The sequence below is a fragment of the Chrysoperla carnea genome, chromosome X, assembly GCF_905475395.1.
Source record: "Chrysoperla carnea chromosome X, inChrCarn1.1, whole genome shotgun sequence".
NCBI lineage: Eukaryota > Metazoa > Arthropoda > Insecta > Neuroptera > Chrysopidae > Chrysoperla > Chrysoperla carnea.
In genome coordinates, this window is record NC_058342.1 from 25,806,517 (window position 1) to 25,829,717 (window position 23,201).

The following is a 23,201-nucleotide window of genomic DNA, read 5'->3' on the forward strand; positions in this document are numbered from 1 at the left end:
GTTTCTAGGCGTTAATTTGGTGACTCTTTCATTGAAATGATCATTTTCTGAGGCGAATGAAAGCACGGTCATCATAAGGTAATTTGGAACACCAAAGAATCAAGTTGCGGTTACCCAATCCATTTTAAAATAATAGTTTATTACGTTCAGTATATGTTCCAACCTCCTTTGATAAAGCGGCGAGACAAGTGCTGATCAGAGGAAATACCGGAAAAAGAAAAAGAAGTAGGCCCAGGACCAGCTGGTTAAAGTCAGTGGAAAAATATTTTCAAGAATTGGGAATTGAAAACTGGAGTAGCTGATATATATAAGTTATTACGTAATTTAACACTTTTTTTTTACGTAACTTAACAAAGAGGTCTGTGAAATGTCAATGTTACTAAATGAGTTCCTTCCAATATGGAGTCACCGTTTCTGATGGCAAATAAGTCTTGTTGCTCTCTGAACAATCCCCCCCCACACACATAGTTTTGGGATGTCATAATCTGACTTTTTGATATTCCACCTCGTATTTTGACGATCCGGATTTCATTTGTTTTGTTGAAAAATGATTATTCTTGAGAGAATCACCAAATTAACTCCTAGGAATATTTTTCTCTGTACGATTATTCCATTTGGATACCTTATTGCCACTTTCGGATATAATGACCATAATTGTAGGTCCCTTTTATGTCGATATAACCTGTTGTGACTGTATTTTTTTTTTTTTTTTTCGTACTTATAGTTCTATCACTGTCATGGAAAATTTCTATTCAATAAAACAAGTCTTAAAAATTCGCAATACATTCGTTTCTAAAACCTTATCAATCAAAAAAATTACATGCAATCCACATTCAGAGCAATTAAAAAATATCAAACAAACACAATTTGAATAAATTTTTATATTAAAAACAAATTTAGTTGAGTCAAAGAAGCTTTTAAATTAAAATTCACAAAAATTTTCCTTCAAATAATCTTCGAATACAGTACTGTTTAAAAAAAAATTGAAAAGTAAAACTAAAACCTTCATAGACTCAATAAAACATGTACATAATTTTAGAAAATAGTTGTAGTCGGGTAACAAATACGCTTAGCATCAATAAAATCGTACCCCTTAAAAAAATTCACAGATGTATCTCCGAGAAAAGTGGTCTGTCTACAACAGTCTTCGGATGTCAACGGATGATTTTTTTGATGCCAAATGTATACAAAATAATATATATGTATAAAAAATTCTAATTTAGGTGGGAGGATTTTTTATGCTGAATACAACTCTGCCAAAATTCAAACAATTTCAATATAAAAATTTATCTATTTAAAAAAAAAAGAAAAATTAACTAAAAAAAAACTTATTGCTAAAAACTGTTCAACTCTCGTTTATAAAATTTGTAAGATCATTTTCATTCACAAACATTCTTTTTAATAATTGGTCTCATATGTAGGAAAATTTCCAAATATATTGGAAATATTATATATGCTATTTTCATTTTTAAAGAACCTAATAATTTTATTTATACGGCTCGAATCAACAATATAATTTATTTTTTAGGGTGCATAATTCTAATTCTGGAATCAATTCATCGGAACGAGTAGGATTCAATTGGAAAAATTGTTTGGATTTATTCCGATTTATTCCAATTGAAACCAATTCAAAATTTCAAATGGAAAAATTCCAATTCACTTCGATTGAATTCCGGTTCAATTCGATAGAACTTATCGTAAACTTCTCATTGGTTCATTTATGAATGGGATCGAATTTTTATATTGAATTCTATTAGATTGAATCGGTATTAATAAGAAATTTGAATCGAACTTTTTTACCACGGCGGAAATAGATATATTTTACTTTCCTCCTTTTTCACACGATTTTCCTCCTTCCTTCATTATCAAGTAAAAGAGATTTCAAGTACACTTCGATTTTAATTTAATATAATTTATTTCACCGTCGAATATTTCGATAAACTTTTCTACTCTTAAAAAAAATATAAATTTTTTGATTTTTCTGTATGAATTAACTTTTTCTTACTGATTTGTTTATTCTTGAATGAATTTAATAAAAATGAATCAATTCCAGAATTAATAATATCTATTGATTGTATTTCCAATTAAAAAAATCGTACCAATTACTTTGGTTTTTCCATTTTCTTTAATTCTTTTTTCGTATAAAAAATTCAATAAATTTTCAATATAATACTGATTGTAAAACAATAAGAAAGAAAACTTTCAATAATGAATGATATAACGTGTTTTCAGTTTTTCAATTAAACCAGTGTTTTTCTCTGATTCAAAAAATAAGCTTTATAAAATTTTCCATATAAACTATTCTGATATGGCAGGAATATTGGATATAAAATTTATAAAATTCTGTATATTTTTCAAAAATTAAGATCAAAAACATTATTCACATCACGGTTGTATAAATAAAAATCGTATTTTCACTCAAGCCACCTCTTTGGATTCTTTATGAAATTGGCTGTTCTTTATGAATTGTTGGACGCCATATTGGCAGTTAGTATACAGGGTGCGCCATCTTGTATGCCGGTATGGAAACATTGAATAATTTTGACATTTGTCAACCGATTCAGTTGATTAGACATGTTTTTGGAACGTCAATTCAGTACAATTTTTCATGAATCGCTGCACACCGAAGAAATCCGCCAAAATAGTGACGCTATGCATTGAAATATTAGTCATTTCAAATTTTGTTGAGTAAATGACATTGGCTTTAAAATTTTGTTGAGTAAGAGATATTGGGATATCGTTAACATGCCGTTCATGAACGACCAAAACATTCCGATAAGCTGGGTGAAGCGGTCCGAAAAAGCGCTGCTCAGAATCCAGAAGTATCGTATCGTCATCGCGTTAAACATTTTGACATCAGTGAAAGACCTTTGATGAGCTCAAGAGTAAAAAGGGAACGTTTTGTTTTGGCCAGTAGAGACCGCCACTTGATTGATGTTATATTCAAATAAATTGTTATAAATACGGACATAATAGATGGCGCACTCGTTAAAATGTTGCTCAGGCGTCTTAAAAATAGTTTTGAGTGAAGATACTGTCTTATATTTATAATGTATGCACAATTAATTTCTTCCTTAATTTCTGTCTACTTGGATTATATAATTCGATTACTTCCTTTCAAAATATCGAAAAATCGATGCCATTCATTTTTCAACGCACGATATTTCGGAAGAAAGTTACCGAGAAGTGATTGACAATCAAAAATGGGTAATTCTACACAGGTAATTTATGAATTTTCTTTGATCAAATCTAAACAATATTCGTAGTCGAATATTTTCTAAGTTCTGTCATAAAATAAATAAGAAAAGGATTTCTATCAAATTGTGGAAATTTTGTAACCTTAACCATTGAAAAGGAGTGAAAATTACCCAAATTTGATTTAGTCTCAAGTATACATTTTCTGTCAATTTAAAAATATCCAAAATTAATATCTTTTTGGATTGAAAAACTATCTGTTTTCTTTACTTAAAAAACTCGTTCGAAAAATTTGCTATATCTACTAATTGACTTCATCAAATCTTATGCAATCAGTTTAACAAATATACAATGATAATTACCGTAGAGCCGGGCATTAAAAAAATTATGATAAATTGTACAAATTTATGAAGTTGATTGAGATAAATTCGAAATAAATCAGATGCCTAAGTTTCACCTTCTGATTTTTTATCCCCACCAGCTTCACATATTCGCATGCCATATATCTTGCGCTCAATAAAAATGCAATACTATCTATATTTCAAATACATCTGATATACAGGATGTTCTATAATTGACTTCCTAAATAAGCTTATAAAGACGAACGAAAAAGCTCTTTTATAAAATTTCGATCTGAGGCCTAATTTCCGAGATAATTAACCAAATCAATTAACAAATTTATCCAATGACAGAGTAGTTAGAAATAAAATTTAACTATATATTATCTATCTCACTTTTTTAGCTTCTTGGGGAAATTAGGCCTCAGATCGAAATTTTGTAGCTTTTTCATAAGCTTATTTAGAAAGCCAAGAGTTATGCAGTAAATTATAGAATACCTTGTATATTGTTGCATTTTTATTGAGCACAAGATATATAAAAAAAATGAAAAATGAAAAATAGGTATACAAAATATATACAAGTGTTCAGGGAGAAAATAACCATCGAAATTTTTTGTCCAATAATCAAAGCCATCTGAAGGTGTTCTCTCCACATGAACGAGGTTATTAGAACCCGTAGAATTTTCTTCAATTTTCATAAATATGCCAAAAATTTTTAATTTTTCCATTCATTTTTTTTTTACATGAAAAATTATTAATTATTTTTTATTTATATTATTTACAGCTTTAACATCTAAAAATATTCTCAAAAAATAGAGCTTTGTTTTTTTAATAGAGCAATATGCACTGAATAACGACTTATTGTGTTACTAAACCATACTTTTCTGTCCATAATTTCCACGCACTTTCACCTTTAAATATCTTGCTCACAGATGTCCATTGTTTGTCGAGTATATTTTCACATTAATTTGACACATAAAAAGTTTTTCTATTTTTTTAGAAAATGTTCTTCATAAGCACAATACACCGACTTTTATTTAAAAAAATTTGTTTAAAATATTTAAAGGATAACAACTTTTCTTTATGAAAAATAATGGATAGTTTTACAATAAATAATTTGTTTACTTTGTACAAAAAAATTGTGTTTTGAAAAATATATATTTTGAGCTTTCTTTTCTTTACCTTCATCATTCCACCGCAAATCAACGCCTCGTATAAAAAAACATTCTTCATGTTGATTTGAGTTTTAAAAGGATTACATCATTTTGAAAATTTATCGAAAATTTGTCGTCATTCAAGGAAAAGTCTGATAACAGAGCGTGGTAAACGACCCCATGACGACCGTCGAATAATTTTATTTAATTTTTTTTCGATCTGATCAAATCCGGTTACAAGATGCATCGTTTGAATCTTTACTATCTTTCTTTTCGATAATTCGACTGTAAATTAATCTTCCTTCGATTATTTTTAACATAAATAAATGCATTACTCAAAAACTTCATCTTCGATTTCAAAATGACGAGGAATATTCGATCTGATCGAATCCGATGTCCAAAATTTTATCGTCATTCAAGGAAAAATCTTGACAATATTTCGACGTACCATTTTACATGGGAACAAAGCGTGATAATCGATGTTTTGGTATATTTTCCCGAAAAAATCTCTTTTTGAGAGGAGAAAGAAAGATGATGACTATCGAATCCGGTATTACAAGACGCATCTTTTGAATCTTTACTACCTTTCGATAAACCGACTGTAAATAAATCTTCCATCAATTTTTCTTAACATAAATAAATGCATAACTCAAAAACTGCATCTTCGATTTCAAAATGACGTAATCCTTTTGTAAATTAATCATGCATTTGAAATATTCTTTATCACAGTTTCAATTAAAAAATTCCACAAAAACTATGATAAGCTTTATTTTGTTTTCTCAGTCTGACCACGATTGCTACATCGCGCTTTAATAATCAAATACTAATTAAATACGAAAAACATGATATGGAAAAATTTCATGCTCATTTCAGTAAAAAAAATTCTCTTCACTTCAAAGTAGAGACAGTCCCCCTTTACAAATTCATTTTAGGGGGATTTCAATTCGATTTAAAAAATTACTTTCTTAATTAATACTCTCCCATCTTTGGGGATTGTTTTTGGCAAAAATGCTTCAATTAAAAATATACATTGTATTCCAATGTTTACAAAAAAATTCTTTTGGCTAACAATTAACATTGAAGATTATAGAAAGATAACTATATTTTTGTATATAGTTAAAGAGAGAAAGACATATAATGGGAGGATGAAGCAAAAGATTTTTTAATTATCTCAAAAAACGATTTTTAAAAAAAGTTCAAATATATGTTTTTTTCACTTTTTGTAAAGTATTTTTATCAATTGACTCAATTGAGTTGTTTAATTCTTTGCTCGCATCTAAATTATTATCCTTTTTGATAAGATTTTTATTCGGCGGTATATTACACGCTAGATTTGTTGCCTTATTAGCACGTGGATGTAAAAAACTACTCCGATTTGTTGAGTTTAAATGTGGACTAGTGAATCTGGAAATAAGAGGCCTGTTGAATTATAAGAATTATCGTAAATAATTAAAATTAATACAAAATTTTCATCACAAAAATTTTCTTCTCAATTGATTTTCAATCCAAAATTATAATTAACATGAGTCAGACAATGTCACGGAACCCTAAATTCTCACTTGAAACACATCTAAGAACACTCTCCCTTAAATTTCATTTTTCCTTAGACCTTTCTCCAAACTGAACCGATTTTGAGAATCATCCCCTATTTTGTAATTGTTCAGGGTACGGAACTATAAACTAGCACTTGAAACATAGCTAAGAATACTCTCCATTAAATTACCTTTAAAACGAAAAAAAAATCAAAATCGGTTCACAGGTAGACAGATAGACACAGGCACATATTGGTCGAACTTATAACCCCCTTTTTTTGGTTGGTTTAAAGAACGAGCAAAATTATTAAACAAAGAGTTTGATCCAAGATTTTATGTTCAGTTTTTAGAAAAGCCTCTTTCTCTAACGGATGCGCCCCTTTCTCTAACTCAATCGGTTGATGTTAAAGTTATTCAATGTTTATAGAATATAGGACAATCATTAAGTTTTTTATCCTGTTACAAATGTTCTTGTCCTTACACTTCTATGCCCTTAAATCGAGCTCTGGTAGAGTCAAAATTATATGCCTGCGAATACGAAACAAAAAGTACCATCTTTTTATTTTTTGAGGAGTAGAATCGTACTACCTGATAATTCCTGATATTCCCGAGACGGTTTATTACTCCAATCAATTACCTTGAAATATAATTATAAGTTTCTTATTTGTTTTCCGGAAAACCTTTCAAAATTCGATGATGGAACATAAAATGGGTTCATCAAATGTTTCATAAAATTTAGAATTGAAAATCAATCGATATAATAAAAAATAGAAAGTAAAATAAGAACCTGTTTAAATGATTATGCTGTTCCGTAACCGAAGTATCGACCAATGACGGAACGGGATGAAATCGCCGGGAAAACATAAACCCTGCTATAAATCCAACAATCAGGGCAATAAAACTAGCTGATATTAAAACTATTTGAAATGTTTCAGCTTTGTATATAACCAGAGATTGTACTGGTGGCGCTTCTGTAAACAAAACAAACAAAAAATTAATTTTTATCGACAATAAAATAGTTTTTTCTCCTTCACAAGCGACAACTTCTGCGATAATCGTTCATTGCTAGATCCAAACGTTCAAATAATTTTTTCTGGGTGGCTACTCAATGCACTTTTGTGACACCTTTCCTTACAAATTTGTCTTATCCCTTTTGTTTTTTAGTCTTCATAAACTTGACGTCTCCTTGAGAGTGGCCCTTCTCATAAAAATTCACCTTTTTACTTTCTACCACAAATTTGTCCTTTCCTCTTTTGACTTTTCATTTTCCCCGAGACCCCTAGGCAGATGCTTAATTCGTCATTGCTGCTACTATATTGCCTTTCAGGAAAAAATATCTTCGGAACGCCTTGAACTATTATCTGTCTTACAGTACCACACGATCTGTCTTACAGTTTCCCCTCCTCGTATTTAGAATAAGCTAGCAGTACGCAAAAATTTCCCAAAATTATAAAATTCTACTCACCATCAATATTTGTGGGGATGCTGTTATCATTTAATACATTAAACGTGATTGGTTCACCATCTTTCTTAACGTCTTGTTCACCAACGCCTGACAAAATCGATTTCTGATGTATAACATTCGATTCGCGAGCTAAAAATACGAAACATGAACATTATAAAATTTATTTGGAAAATAAAAAACTTTCTTTTTTAATTGATCTTACCATTGTTATATTCTTTGGCAGCTGAACATTTACTCGAGTCACCATCTTGGACGGATTGGAAATATCGATCGTTCAGAATCATTGTATCTTGATCGTTTTGGACACATCGAGCTTCAAGACTGTCCCACACACAGTGTGGATCTTGTAATTCGACACAGCGTCTAAAATTTTAACAGATAGAAAGAAGTTTAGATTTTGATTACATGGAGTATTCACTCTGGATTTGAAGGGAGGGGATTAAGCAATGAAATCCAACAATATTTTCGATAATTTTAAGAGGGTTAAAGCGGTCAACTTTTGGGATGAAATTTTTTGTTGAATAACGTGGGTGCTTTGAACCATTTTTGTGAATCTCTAGAGGGGACCCTCTTTGGCTTAGCCTATGGAGCTTAGCCTATAGAGTTAACTTGTTCAACATTGAAACCATTTCCCCGATTTCCCTTAATTTACTTAAAAAATAACTTACGTGCAGCTTTGAATATTAATACAATGATTCATCTTAATACTGCGTACTTCAGATCGCGACACGATCACGATATTATTTTTGGCACGGACTACTTTTAAACCAGTTACAGGTGTACCAACTGGTAATACTTGACTTTTTGATATGACAACACCATCCACAGTTCGATTTCGTCCTTCCACATAAATTGCCTTAATTAATTTACCATCATCTGTTCCTACGTACAAAACGTCGTACGCTTTACCGTCTGTTGCTTTTACTTGTGGATCAATGGAAACAGTTGTAAATCGATAGCTGAAAAAAAAAAAAAAAAACATTAATTAAAATATTCAAACAAAAATCAAACGTCGGAAATTTAATCCAAAAATAAAAACTGAAGTGTAGTCTTGGAGCTTGATCGACTACGAAAAATAGTTTGGGGTCTAGATTATCAATTATATTCATCTATTTGAGGTAATATGAGCGTCAAGGCAAGTTTAGACTTGTGGTTGAAATTATTTGTAACTTATTTTCAACTTTGATGATTAATTTTGTTTTGCTATAACTTCATAAAAGTATACGAATAATAAGAGTACAATTTTTCGATATCTGCCTTGGTTTTTGAAATATCGAAAGCTGAATAATTAGTCCAATTTCTTATTTTAAAAAAATCAAGGCGATTATTTTGTAATTTCGTAAATCAAAGTTATTTTAAGTGAACTTACTTTAAGCTGACGTGGACTAAAACAGGTTTTGAAAAGTAAGCTGGTACAGTTTGTTCCATTAACGGATGTGTTTTAATAAAATTCACAACTGTGTCAGTTAACGTTCGACTATCCTTAACACATTTACCAGGCCGTGGATGTGGTACTTTATCTTGCGGCACTGGTAACCAATTTGCGTTTATACCATCTTGACCTTTGAATGGCCCCTCAAATACGTCTAAAATATCCTTAAAACTGTATGCACAAATGGCAGAACCACCAATGGCATTTGTCGATGTGGTCATTACACCATAAATAATTTCTTGAAGGTATTCTCCATCCTGGTGACGAATGATGTCACTTGTTCCTTGAATTTCATCGAAATAAAATGGATAGTCGCCGGGAATTGAACAATTTAAGCGAGCTTTTAAGAATGTTGTCCATCGGTCACGAAATTGATGTGGACCACCTTTGTCATCTTTACATACTCGACCAATTCGGGAATACACCGCCTGAAAAGTTATTAGACATATTAAATATCGCTTCATTGAATTTTGGTACCACAAATTTTTTATCCTAATTTTGATCAAAATTTTGCGATCGTGCCTTAAAAAAAATGAACACTCAAGATTTTCAAATATCTCGAACTCATCGAATTTGGAGACTCTGAGAATGTCAGAGAATCGAAAATGATAAAACATTGAACTTTGAAAATCTGATTATTTTTCCCAACCTTCCAAAATAGTCAAGCAAATAAGCCGAAATATACTGTTCAGAAATTTTTTTCAAATCGATGCTGTTCAAACACGTTTTCAAGACTTTCCGATTTATTTATTCGACTAAGAAAAGAAAATTTTGGGATAAATGCATTTAAAAGCTAAATTTTACCAAAGAAAAGAGTAAATAAAAATGCAATAATAACTTACTTTTCCGCAATTCATATATTCGACGGCAGTTTCTCGGTAGAAAAAGAATACATAATCGCCATAGCCAAATGAATTGACAAAATTTGGGGCTGAAATAAAAATTTTAAAGTTATTATTGAAATATAAAAGAGTTTAGAATAAAAAAAAAAAAAAAAAAAACAAACACTCACCATTTAACGATTTAAAATCGGATCGTTCAGTTCGTTGCGGTTTTCGATAAATCAATGCTTCCCCGCCCGTAAATTCAGATACGGTTGCTGTATATAAATGGCCATCTGAAAAAAAGAAACAGAAATTTAGAATTTTTCAAAATGATAGCTTCATGAACAAATTCAGTTAGGAATTTATTCCTCTCGAGTCAAGAGTTTCAAACGAATCTCAAAAATATTCGTTTAACAAAAAAATCTCGGTTTTCGATTTTTATTTGGGTCAAAATTACTTTTTAAATTGAATTTTACCGAAAGTGCAAGTCGGTTTTTACACTGTGAACATAAATTCAGGGGGATAATTGAGAGGATGCTGAATTAAAAGGGAACAGGCGCACAGAGGAGTATTTATACCAAATTTTCGGACAAAAGTGAGAAAAGTCAACTCTTTTGTTTTGCATTGAAAGTTATTTTGCAGTTAGATAACTACTCCATCAAAAACAGGTCACTTGAGTTACATTAACTTCACCCCACGCCTATTTTGTAAGCCGCAATCTACCTGCTCTTACGGATGCATGTTATTATTGTTGTTGTTCTTGATTTACCGTGTCATTCAATTTACGTTTACTGTGTTTGTTAGTGCAATTAGGTAAGGATTTTTCAAAGCTTTTTGTTTACTTGCTCTTTTTTGCCCGGTAAAATATTTTGTTACAGGGCAAAGTTTAAGTATTTTATAACATGTTTATAAAAAAAATCATGCGCGAATTTGCGCTTTTTCTTTTCAGAATAAGATAAGGATAGAGATTAAGATAGCTTCAAAGTCAAAAGTCAAAAAAGGAGAAAGCAGTTTTCCAGTGAAGCTGTGTAACTTATTATTCCAAAATCACCTTACGTGGAAACAAAAGCAGGCATAGATAAGAAAAAATTTTGTGATGGCTCCGAAGCAAAAAAAGTTTAAAAAATTGAAGAGGAAAATGAAATAATTGGATTTGAAGATGAATGTGACTAAAAAAATTTTTTTTATTATTGCCATGTTTTTTGTTATTATTGCCTCCTTTTTCGGTATCACAACGGACCTTATGGTCTAAGTGTGTCCCACTCCAGGGCAGCCACTCTAACCTTACCTAACCATTGCCAAAAAAAGGTACTTTTGCATCTAAATAGTCTTTTGAATCAATTTTGAGCATAAAAATTCCTTCATTATATTTTGTCCGGAAATTTGGTATATGAAGCGGGTAACTGCCAGTAAAAAACAAAACTAAAATTGAAAAAAATTAAAACAGGGTCACTTTGATTGATAAAAAAAATTAAATTTTTGTTATGAATATATAGAACGGATCACATAATTTGTAATTGACTCTAATAAAAAAAAATTAAATTGCTTAACAATTAGTAGTGTCCGATGGCGATGGATGATGATAGAATGGACACCAAATTACTAAGTTATTAAATGTCATCTATGAAATCTCTCTCACATGTATTATACCATAGGAGCTGACATGCATATTTATGTAAAAATCCTAACTCTTTAATGGTTGGCAAATGACTTGGATCGATAACGTTTAAAGTAGTTACAGATTCTGTTTATGCAAAAAAAAAAAAGAAAAAAAGAAAAAAAACATTAGCTTAAAGCGCTTTCCAAAAAGAAAAAAGCTTTTGACGAAAGTTCAATTTCTTTCAGAGATACTGAATTTTTAACCTCAAAAAGAGTCGATGGCTCAATATCTTGAAAAAGTCGAGTTTACCAGCCGAGCGTAAAACAAACAAACGTATCGTCTTATCACCAACTACCAACTTATCAATCATCTGATATTCAGGATTTTTACATAAAAATATATGTCAGCTCGTAGACTATTAGACTGTTATAAATATTTGATGCCCTAAATTCAAACAAACAATCAATTTGTATACTTACAATACCAAACAGCTGTTGTGTTGTCTTCTGGATTGTATGGACATTGTCCAACACCATCTGATTCTGTACCACGAATATATCGTCCAACCTATTGAATAAATAAAAAAAATAAAATAAATAAATAAAATTATAAAATCTATTTATACGATTTTTTCAATTTAAACTTCAAATTGAAAAAATACTTCAAATAGGGAATGAAATTTAATTTGGGTTCAAATATTTTTTTCCGTAACTTTATTGGCTGGACATTTTAACTAAACCATTATTTTAGTAAAAATATCTTTTTATTTACTTAAAATTAATTAATAAAAAGTACAAACTCAGTGAGAGAAATTCAAATTTATAAAGCGGAAATTCAAATTTTAAAACGGACGTGACGTCATTGTATGTGTCTTGTAAGATTTGTTGACATACTCTATGCTATTAATTACTTATATTTTGTATGGTATTACATTGAGTTATATTATTCTACGAATTTTTATTAGAAAACTTAATAATAACGTGTGTAAATTCTGTGTTGCAAATTTATTTTTTAAAGTGTAAATTATATATTGAACTGTCCCCAATTGACAGCTTACATATTAATACGTCATCAACAAAGAGCGCCAAAAGGACTGCGTTTAAATATCTCAAAATTATTATCTACTTTAAATATTTTTTACACTTAATTACAGCATTTTTAAACAGTATTTATAAATGTAATAACGCTGTAAGCAACGAATTAAAAATACATGAATATTCCCTATTATGCCATCAAAATAAAAAATATACAAAAATATACTTACGGTATCGTTGAACGTATATTCACGGCATTGTGGTTTGCCAGAATTTGTTCCACATAAGAACAAAAAATCATTGTCTCTGGCTAATACACGAATGTAATTTTGACAATCATTGAATCCTTTACCCTTGATTTTACATACTTCTTGATGAGCCTCTAATGATTGCCATTCAATTCTCTGCAACAAAACAAAAAAAACACAAAATTAATTACTGCCTTTTTTTCTGCGATTATTTGTATCTGGCCATAAAATTATACAAAAAAATATCTGATTTGCCTTCCTCTTTACCAAAATTTCTTGTTTTGCCTCCCCTTGGACCAAAATTTGAGTATGATTATACTGGTTTGAAGGATTTAAGAAAAACTGAATTGATAAAAACTTCTGTAATAGTGTCCCATTTTTGAACGCCAGTCTAAACTGTCAGAACCAAATCAACTCATCTATAGTCGACAAACTCGTAATTACGACAATATTCCGGGTCTATTTTTTTCGATTACCGCCGCTTGTCTAACATTGCGTAATATGTATAATATATATCAAGGAATACTAAGTTTAGTCCCAAGTTTGTAACGTTTAAAAATATTGATTCTACGAACAAAATTTTGGTATTGATGTTCATAAAATCACCTAATTAGTCCATTTCCGTCTGTCTGTCCGCCTGTCAACACGATAACTCAAAAACGATAAATGTTATCAAGCTGTAATTTTAATAGGGTGCTTAAGACGTAAAAAGTGAGGTCGAGCTCTCAAATGAGGAATATAACAACAAAAGTTGTTCCTCACAAAACACTTTCAGCTCCTCTATTGTAGATATATTTTGATTAGTATTAGGTGGGCCCCGTTTATTCAACTAGGCCCTTTCCAAAAATTGATCCAATTCAATAGAATTGGACAGAATGAAAAAAAAAATAAAACTAGGTAAAAAATACATATCAAATGAAGTCTTATATACATTTGCTTTCATAAACTCACTTGTGAGAGGACCATATTTTTCAAAGTTTGTATATATAACATTTTATAACTATACCGAGACATAATATTTTTTAGCCGTTTTTTCGTCGAAAATATAGACTTATGCACTATATTAAAAGTCAACCATCATTGACACACAATAATATGCATGTCCTAAGCGAATATTGATTATTTTTTTTCGAATTTCTTAACAAAATATGAAAAAAAACATTTGTCAAATTAAGATGAGTATTTCTGTGGGATGTATAATGCATTTTTTTTAAAAATATATCCCTTTTCGGACCCAAGATATCAAGTTGAAATTTTTATAGCGTGTTCAGGACGTAAAAAATGAGGTCAAGTTCGTAAATTAGCACCATAGATCAATTGTATCTTTCGTAGGACCCATCTTGTAAACCGTCAGAGACAGAACAAAAGTTTAAATGTGAAAAATGACCCCTATAAAAAAATAAACAACTTTCACTGTTTACCCGTGAGGGCGTAAATTAGACGCAAATTTTAAAGTATGCATTATATAGGAATATCAGTTATATGTGTGTGACATGTATGTATGTGTAATGTGACAGAGTAAACAACACTATCTATATATGGTATTTAAACAATTAACTCAGTCAATTGTTTGTTTTCTCTTGTTTTATTAATACCTTTTGAAGATGTGAACTAAATTTGAAATAAATATCAATGAAAAACGTAATCTCTAATCTTTGGCTCCATCAATTCCATCAAAATAAATAAATATTCACTTGCATAACTATTGTTACAAATTTAATAACAATTAGTATGCAATCAAAAGTTTGAATTATTTTGTTTTTGAAATGTATTTTAATGAACTAATTAATTTATAGACACTTGTTATGAGAACAAGCCGGTCCAATTGAGTTCTATAAAAAAAATAATTATTAACAAAATTGGTTAATCACTTAATTTAAAAAAAAATTTTATTGTATTTAAAATAATTGTGTTGCCTAATACATGATGAGTTTAAAAAAAAAAAATTACTAATTACGATTGTAAATTAATTAATTATTGCGTATACAAATTATTTGATTTAAGTTACTTTTAAAATTTACGTTTAATGCTTTGTATACACCTGTTGAAAAACTTTGCAAAAAAAGTTTCCAATTTTCCACAGAACCCGAGGAAAACGCGATCAAAGACCTGGAAAGTGATTCGATATGTGTCGAACTACTTTAAGGACGTACATGCGTGAACCTGTTTTGCTATGTGCGTTCACAGGGAAACAGTATGTAAATTTTAAAGAATTTTAAATTAGTAGAAAATAGAAATTTTTTTTTGAAATTCTATTAAAAGTTTAAATAATAGTTAACTGGTAAAAGTTTCAAGTATGGTTATCGATATAATTTTTGAAAAATATCAATTTATATTTTCCATATAGTCTCATGTTAAAACTTACTTTTAGTCACTTTTTAAACTTAAAATTTAATGAAATTAATTCGATAACAGGATATTTTTTCTGTTTTAAATCATAGAAAATCATTTAAACTATCGCTTTATCATATTGTTTTTAATTTCTTTACTAATATCGTTGACGCATGAACGTCCTTAAGTCATTTGTTCTTCTATAATAAATATCAATGAGAATGAGACTTTCGAGTCAAGCTTAGCTCTGCAATATGTTTACTATATAAGAAGAGGTACCTTTTATAAATAAATTAATAACAATTACATAACAAATACAATCATTTATTATTGTTGTTAGATAAAAGTTAACGACAAATAATGATATTCAATGTTGACTTTAACTTAACTAGTAACTCTGACTCCGTCCTAACTGTGTTTTGTAAATCTGTTCTCTGTTCTCTGTTCTCTGTTCGCAGTTAACAAAAGGAAAGCAATGATTTTAATTTGAAATAAAAATATTATGTATATGAGATGTTTTAATAAATGTACGGTGAATAACCTTTTAATAAATTTATATAATATTTACGAAATATTTAAATAATATTTATTTAAAAGGTAGTTGTTCATTTTGAAAACTGTTTTTATACCCTGTATATATATGTATATCAAGGTATACTAAGTTTAGTTCCATGTTTGTAACACTTAAAAATATTGATGCTATGAACAAAATTTTGGTATAGGTGTTCATAAAATCCCTTAAAATTAGTCCATTTTCGGTTGTCAGTCCGTCTGTCTGTCAATACGATAACTCAAAAACAAAAAAAGAAATCAAGCTGAAATTTATATCGTACTCAGCACATAATAAAAAAAACTTTTAACAAAAAGAAAACCGACTACAAAAGAAAAACTTTTCCAAAATAAATTAAAATGCACTAAAAAGTAAAAAAATAACGACAATATAATGTAGTTAAAATTATTGTTATTTTTGGAGTCGGTGTCAGCCAAGCTAATGTAGAAAACTGTTCTGCCAAAGTTGTTTCTTTGGCTGACACCGACTCCAAAAATAACAATAATTTTAACTACATTATATTATCGTTATTATTTTACTTTTTAGTGAATTTTAATTTATTTTGGAAAAGTTTTTCTTTTGAAGTCGGTTTTCTTTTTGTTAAAAGTTTTTTATATTTTGTGATTTTTAGTGAAAAATAGAATCATCGAAGTGATATTGAGTTATTCGCCCTCTTGTCGTGCATACTTAATGCAAACTTAATACTTTTATGGTTTTCTTATGGACGCCGTTGTTAGAACTGGACCAAAATGAAATGGGACCAAACGGAAAGCATCAGCTTTCAGACAGATAAAGAATCAAAATCGGTTCACCCAGTCAAAAGTTCTGAAATAACAAACATAAAAAAAAATACAGTCGAATTGATAACCTCCTCCGTTTTTGTTTGAAGTCGGTTAATAACCTCCTCCGTTTTTGTTTGAAGTCGATTAAAAAGTGAGTTTATGTTCAAAAGTCCATTTGGTCTTGGATCCGTAGGACTCATCTTGTAAAACCATAAGAGATAGAACAAAAGTTTCAGTGTAAGAAATGTTTCTTATAAAAAATTCAACTATTGTTTGAAACATTTTTTCGTAAGTAAATTTGTTTTCTCCTGAGGGTCTAAATATGGGTAAAAATTTAGTTTTCTTTTCTCAAAAACTATAAAAGATGGTGAGTTTTAAATTTACAAAAGTGAAAGGTGGGTACGATAGGTTGAGAGACTTTTTCATACCGGGCACCTTAAATGAAAATCGATTATTATGGAGTTAACCTCAAAAATTAGTAGTCTTTTGAAAAATTATTGAATTTTCAAATATACAATATTTTTACCTACGATTGTCATGAATGAACTACCTTAAATATAAAATAAGACGATTTATTTCCCACAAACTTTGTACCGGTTAAGACTACTAACTATTATAGATGTTGTGTTTTGTATGTTTTAATTATTTAACAAATCTTTTATTATTAATTTTTTTTTTAAATGATATTACTTTTGATTTTTATGCGTTAATTATGTTTTTATGTAAGTTTAAGTGGGCGAGATTTATGAATATATCTTGGTTAGTTTAACTTAATTTGTTTATGATTGCATTATCTTTATCTTTTACCTGAAGTTGTATCAATTGAACAGGTGACTGACTGGTTTGGTCTATAAATAGTATTTTAAAAAAAGTCGTTCGACCGCATCCCACTGTGATAACAGATAAGGCTTTGATTATACAGTGAAACTTGGATAAGTGGGACCTGGATAAGTGAGAAACTTCCATAACTGGAACTCATGCTGTGATTCAAACCTCTATAGCTGTGATTCGTTTTTTGATTTTACTTATTCTTATTCTTATTCTACCCGCAAATTACGCACTTAACAAATGTTGAGCCTCAAATTTTAGTTTTACTTTACTATCATACGGATGTTTATTTGAAAAATGCCGAAACGAAGGCTCAAATCGTTATCAATGCGTAAAAAACCAAATCTTAGTGAATACTGATTTGTGGAAAAAACCCTTGGAAAAAATCGAAAAAAATCAAAAAAAATTTTCTGTTTCAGAATTCGATAAAACTCAGTTTATAAGGTAATTTTGACCCAAAAAATTCAAAAATCGAGTTCATTTGACGATTGGGCTGGTAGATTTAGAAAAAAACGAGTCCTTGAACCCTCTGTAAATGAGGGAGATATTGCTCTTTATATCTGAATATCTGAGACACTAGATAAGTAAAATACAAAATTTTCGTTGATGTAATTGAATAAATATGAAAATAAATCAATGCAGAATTGGAAAATGTTTTTCACAAGTACATATTATGAATTTATAAACATCCCGAATTATAACAAAAATAATGTGTTATATTTCTTTTCATAGTTTTTTTGAACATTTAAAATAAACAATAAAATTATGTGTACGACTTTTGGCATTAGTCGGTAATGAGTATGCAAAAGTCTCGCTTTTACAATTAAAAAAAAAACTTTTTATAGAAATATGGTGAAATTAGTTAAAATGAATTAAATTATTTAAATCATTTCTCTGCTCTAATATTTTTACTCCCAAACATCATTCGATAATTACGTAATCAAACTATTTTTAATTTGCAAGTGCATAAAACAATAAATTTATATAAAGTTATGTAGAGGTTATGATTTATAAAGTTAAAGAATATTTAAAGCGCGAAATGTTTGACACATGCACAGAACGCGTGAGCAATTCAGGACTATGATAAGCTTAAGAATTTTAATTTGTAAGCATTAATTTTCAGCTTTGAAAAAGGCCTTTTTGGAATTTTTATCAAATTGTTAATATTTCGGAAACGGTGAAAATCACAAGAGAAATTTGGGACTTAAAATGATCCAAAAAAGCCTGTAATAACTTGACATTTAACAGCTATCAAAAATAAAATTGACTTTTAACAAAAATGGGACTAGATTTGTGCTTGGTAAACTTTTGATTTTAATAAAGAATGTCCAAGATTCTTTGAATTGAATTCGAAATGTTTTGTCGAGTAATGCACCTGTAAGTGCTCCAAGGTAATCGGAAAAAAAAGACCCTGTATTGGAGTAATTACGAGTTGGTCAAAAAGAAAATTGATTTTTAACTAAATTGGACTAGATTTGTGCCTGGTAAGCTTTTGATTTTTACAAATAAAATTTCTTTTTTTTGTTACTTTCACCTGTCCCGTTGTCTGTCTGTAATCAAATCTTGCAAGTCAAAATTGATCCACATCCCGGTTTCCGATTGAGCTGAAATTTTGCATGCACATTTAGTTTGGATGACAATGCATGGTAAGGTTGTGGGGTACTGATTTTCCCATCGCTCCTACAATATTGAATATATTCACTTTTTATTTAACTTCCTCAAGCTTTAGCAAATAGTTAAAATTATTTTCTACTTTTTAGTACAATAAAAGCTTGTCCCTTAAAAAGTATTTTTTATTAAAATTTTTTTTTGAAAAGTTTTCTTGTCTAAGATTCATCGAATTGAATCCGAAATGATTTACCGAAGAATGAGCATGTATATGCTCCACGGTAATCGAAAAAACAGACCCGGCATTGTTGTAATTACGAGTTGTTTGGGTTGAGTTTGTCGACTATAAAGAAGTTGGTTGGGTTCTGAAGTTTTTAGCCCTTGCGTTCAAAAATCGGACTCTATTACAGAATATTTTTTCGAACAATTTTTCCCGCGTCTATATTATTTTATTTTGCTCACATTCAGCATCAACAATAAATTAATAATTGTAACATAATAATTTGAAAAATCTTAAAATAAATTAAATTTATTTTGATTTGAAAGCCAAGGTCAACCGATAGCTTTTTAAACATAATAATTCACAAATCAAAACAATCAAACACACATGTTTTTTACTGAAACAATCTGCATTAGCTCAAAAAAAAAAAATTAATTTTTTATGCTAAATAAATTTTATGATCTTTGCTATTTTTAGAATTTATCATTTCTAAGTTTTCAGTTGTAAACAATTATAATTAATGGTTAAATAGCATCAAATAATATTATTATTTGACCGCGTAACGAACACGGTTTGCGATTTTTATTGGTGCTACGTACGTCAAAGGTGTATTGTTTACAAATGTGATGTTAAAAATAACATTGCCCCATTTTAAATACGTAGATTTATGTCTTATGAACTAAAAATCCCAAAAAATTGTGTTCTGCACAAGGGCGTCGCAAGTAGGGGGGTGGCAAGTTAATTTATAGAGAGTAGGAAAGGTATAAATTCTAAGTATGATCAAGTAAAAATATAAAGAGAAAAAACGCTAAATTTATTTTAATTACAAGCTTTTCTTTAGTTTCATCTGCCCCGTTGTCTGTCCGTAATCAAACCTTGCTGATGAACCGATTTTGAATTTTTTGATTTTGTTTGACTGGTAATTTAATGGGGAGTGTTCTTAGATATGTTTCTAACGCAAATTAGGGTTCCGTAGCAGTTTTTTAATTTTGTAAATTTCACTTGTGTTGAGAATGCTATTATCTACAAAAATTATTCCGTTATTTTTTCGCTAAAATCAATAGTGTAGCAGTTATTTCAAAAAAAAACTCATTCCTTCAAACCAAGATGGCGGCTGTCCCTAGTGGTAGCATCCAACCTTTTCAAATTTAAACTTAACCTTGATCATCCAAACCGTAACCAAAAAGTCGGGCTTTCTTTCGACTAGGATTACTTTAATAACACAGAAGAAAGTATTTATCATGCAGATTAACATTTTGTGTGGTGTCAGGTAAGATCGCGTGCACGGAAACATTTTATAATACATAGTGGAGGTATTTCACTAGCAGGAAATTACAACGTTTCTTGTAAAAATGTTATATATTTTTTGTTGCAATTTGTAATATGAAAACCTCTGTTTGAATAATGAGAGGGTAACAAGATGTAATTATAAAATTGTCAAGAATTTTTCCACGTTTATGAGTGAGTCAACTGCATCTCACAAAGCGTGTTTTAAATGAATGGAAAGATTGAATGGGTTTAGATGTTCATGCCTGTAGGTCTAATTGTATTTTGATGTCCGCTGCAAATTGTTTTAAGGAAGTTGATAACCTCTTTATATACACGTTTTTCCGTTTGAGTATGTAAGAATCTTATTTAGTCACACGAGGGGTCATCATCTTTGGTTTTAACAAAGAGACGATTCCGCTATTTTATAGGATTTTCTGACAAAATGTGGTACTCAAAATGACATATAACTAAATTTACAGTCTCCTGGTAAAATATTTTTTAAGAATAGATTTTCCTTGTAAGAAAAAATTTGAGGAGTAAAAATCCATAATCGGAAAAAATAGACACAAAAAAAGACCGAAAATTTTTAGACCTGGAGTGTTGTTGTAATATTACGAGTTGATTGATTTGAGTTTGTCAACTATAATGGAGTTGAGTTTTGAATTTTTTAGCTCTTGCGCTCAAAAATGGGGCACTATTACAGAAATTTTTTTTGGCTATTTTTTTCGATCTATTTTTTTCTAAATGACCTCGTTACGTTTAAGTTTACGCACCTCTAACTTTTTAGTAATGCGTGTGTATACGTATAACATACAAAGCATCTATTTTTCGAAACTGACAATGACTTGACGGACATTACACACTATACTTGTTTTTAAACTTTCTTATACCAGGTATATATGAAATACATTCAAGGAATACATAAGTTTAGTCCCAAGTTTCTTACGCTTAAAATTATTGATAGTACGAACAAAATTTTGATATCGGTGTTTATAAAATCACCTAATTGTTTCATTTTTGGTTGTACGTCTGTCCATTTGTCTGACCGTCTGTCAACACGATAACTCAAAAATGAAAACAAATATCAAGTTGAATTTTTTATGCGTGCTTAGGACGTAAAACGTGAGATCGAATTCGTAAATGAGCAACATAGGTTTCATTTGAGTCTTATAGTTTGTATTATACGGGAATATCAGTTATATGTGTGTGACATCTATGTATGTGTAGCTATCATTCTTTACTTACATGACATAAAAAAAAAACGATTGCGTAATAGAAACTATCTATAAATGGTATTTCAACAATTTATTCCGTCAATTGTTTGTTTTCACTTGATTTATTTATTGATATCGATAATTAATATTATTTGATGTTCAATATTTTACGTATAACATACAAAGCATCTATTGTTCGAAACTGACAATGATCTGATGGACACAGCACACAGTGTAATTATTACCCACTGATACAGAATGACTGCTCAGAGCAGAAAAGTGCGATTAGTGTAAAAAATTATCAATATTCCTTATTGCAAATATGAAACATTACGGAAATTCCACTGCAATTAAAATGCTCATGATATTTCCTCGCTGATGTTCCTATGATCATTTTTAGCTGAGAGATATTTTCTGAAAACTTTATGGTTTTAAAATTTTCATGTGTGATCACCTGATAATTTTCTTGTATGTATACAACTTTTATAAGATATATTTCATGGAAAAAATACTGCATTATAAAAATTATTAAAAATTACTAGAATATACTAGATTATCTGAACTTACTTGATTATAATTTTCCACTAAATTGTCGGTGCTAACATTATACAGGTTATTCCTAGAAAAAAGAAAAAAAAAACAAATTTTAGTATAAATGCTAATAAAAATTAATTAAGTTTTTCTAACAATTTAAATTAAATTTTATTTTTCTGCTAATTCTTTTATTCTCCTTTCATCTTATGGTGGCCCTTTTGCTAAATTTTTTTTAAATATGATTAATTATTATACTCTTCATATGAAATATATCAAGGTATACTAAGTTTAGTTTGTAACGCTTAGATATATTGATGCTAGAAACAAAACTTGGATATAGGTATTCGTAAAATTAACCTAATTAGTCCATTTCCATTTGTCTATCTATCAACCCAATAACTCAAAAACGAAAGGAGATATCGAGCTGAAATTTATTTATATCGTGCTCAAGACATACAAAGTGAGTTGAAGTTCAAAAGTCCATTTGGTCTTGGATCCGTAGGACCAATCTTGTAAACCATAAGAGATAGAACAAAAGCGTCAGTGTAAAAAATGTTTCTTATAAAAAATTAAACTTTTGTTTGAAACATTTTTTTGTAAATAACTTTGTTTTCCCCTGAGGGTCCAACTAAGGGTAAAAATTTAGTTTCCTTTTTCTCAAATAGTATAAAAGATGGTGAGTTGAAAATTTGTAGGTAGCCTTATTGATTCTAATTTTATTCTAAATCCATTCGATGATATTAAGAGGATTAAAGGGGTAAAATTTTGAGAGGAAATTTTTTGTTGAAAAATTTGTGGATTCTTTGACTCATTTTTGTGAATTTGTAGAGTCGCGCCTATGCTATATCCTAAAGTTTTATGAGTACATTTATTACTACAAATCGATAAATGAGGAATCGACCATTAGCAGAAGATATAATCAGTACTCAAGTAATATACAAAAAAGTTTGATCTCGAAACTCCTTACAATTCGATTATAGAAACGGAATTCTAATCTCTATCTCTATATATTATAAATGCGAAAGTAAGCATGTTTGTTTGTT

The 23,201-nt window shown here is 29.5% G+C and overlaps 1 protein-coding gene across 1 annotated transcript in view; it reads right to left on the reverse strand.

The window, feature by feature from the left end:
- Window positions 1-4,322: 4,322 nt before the first annotated feature.
- LOC123303025 (semaphorin-1A-like) overlaps window positions 4,323-23,201 on the reverse strand; it is a 196,323-nt gene continuing 177,444 nt past the window's right edge. Inside the window, exons 5-15 of the mRNA XM_044886119.1 lie at window positions 22,192-22,243; window positions 12,805-12,978; window positions 12,020-12,107; window positions 10,129-10,233; window positions 9,959-10,047; window positions 9,054-9,544; window positions 8,353-8,643; window positions 7,887-8,047; window positions 7,685-7,813; window positions 7,007-7,190; window positions 4,323-6,091 (exon numbers count right to left, since the gene is read on the reverse strand). Coding sequence (XP_044742054.1) covers window positions 5,884-6,091; window positions 7,007-7,190; window positions 7,685-7,813; window positions 7,887-8,047; window positions 8,353-8,643; window positions 9,054-9,544; window positions 9,959-10,047; window positions 10,129-10,233; window positions 12,020-12,107; window positions 12,805-12,978; window positions 22,192-22,243 — 1,972 coding nt within the window. The 3' untranslated portion in view covers window positions 4,323-5,883. The remainder of the gene's footprint in view (window positions 6,092-7,006; window positions 7,191-7,684; window positions 7,814-7,886; window positions 8,048-8,352; window positions 8,644-9,053; window positions 9,545-9,958; window positions 10,048-10,128; window positions 10,234-12,019; window positions 12,108-12,804; window positions 12,979-22,191; window positions 22,244-23,201) is intronic.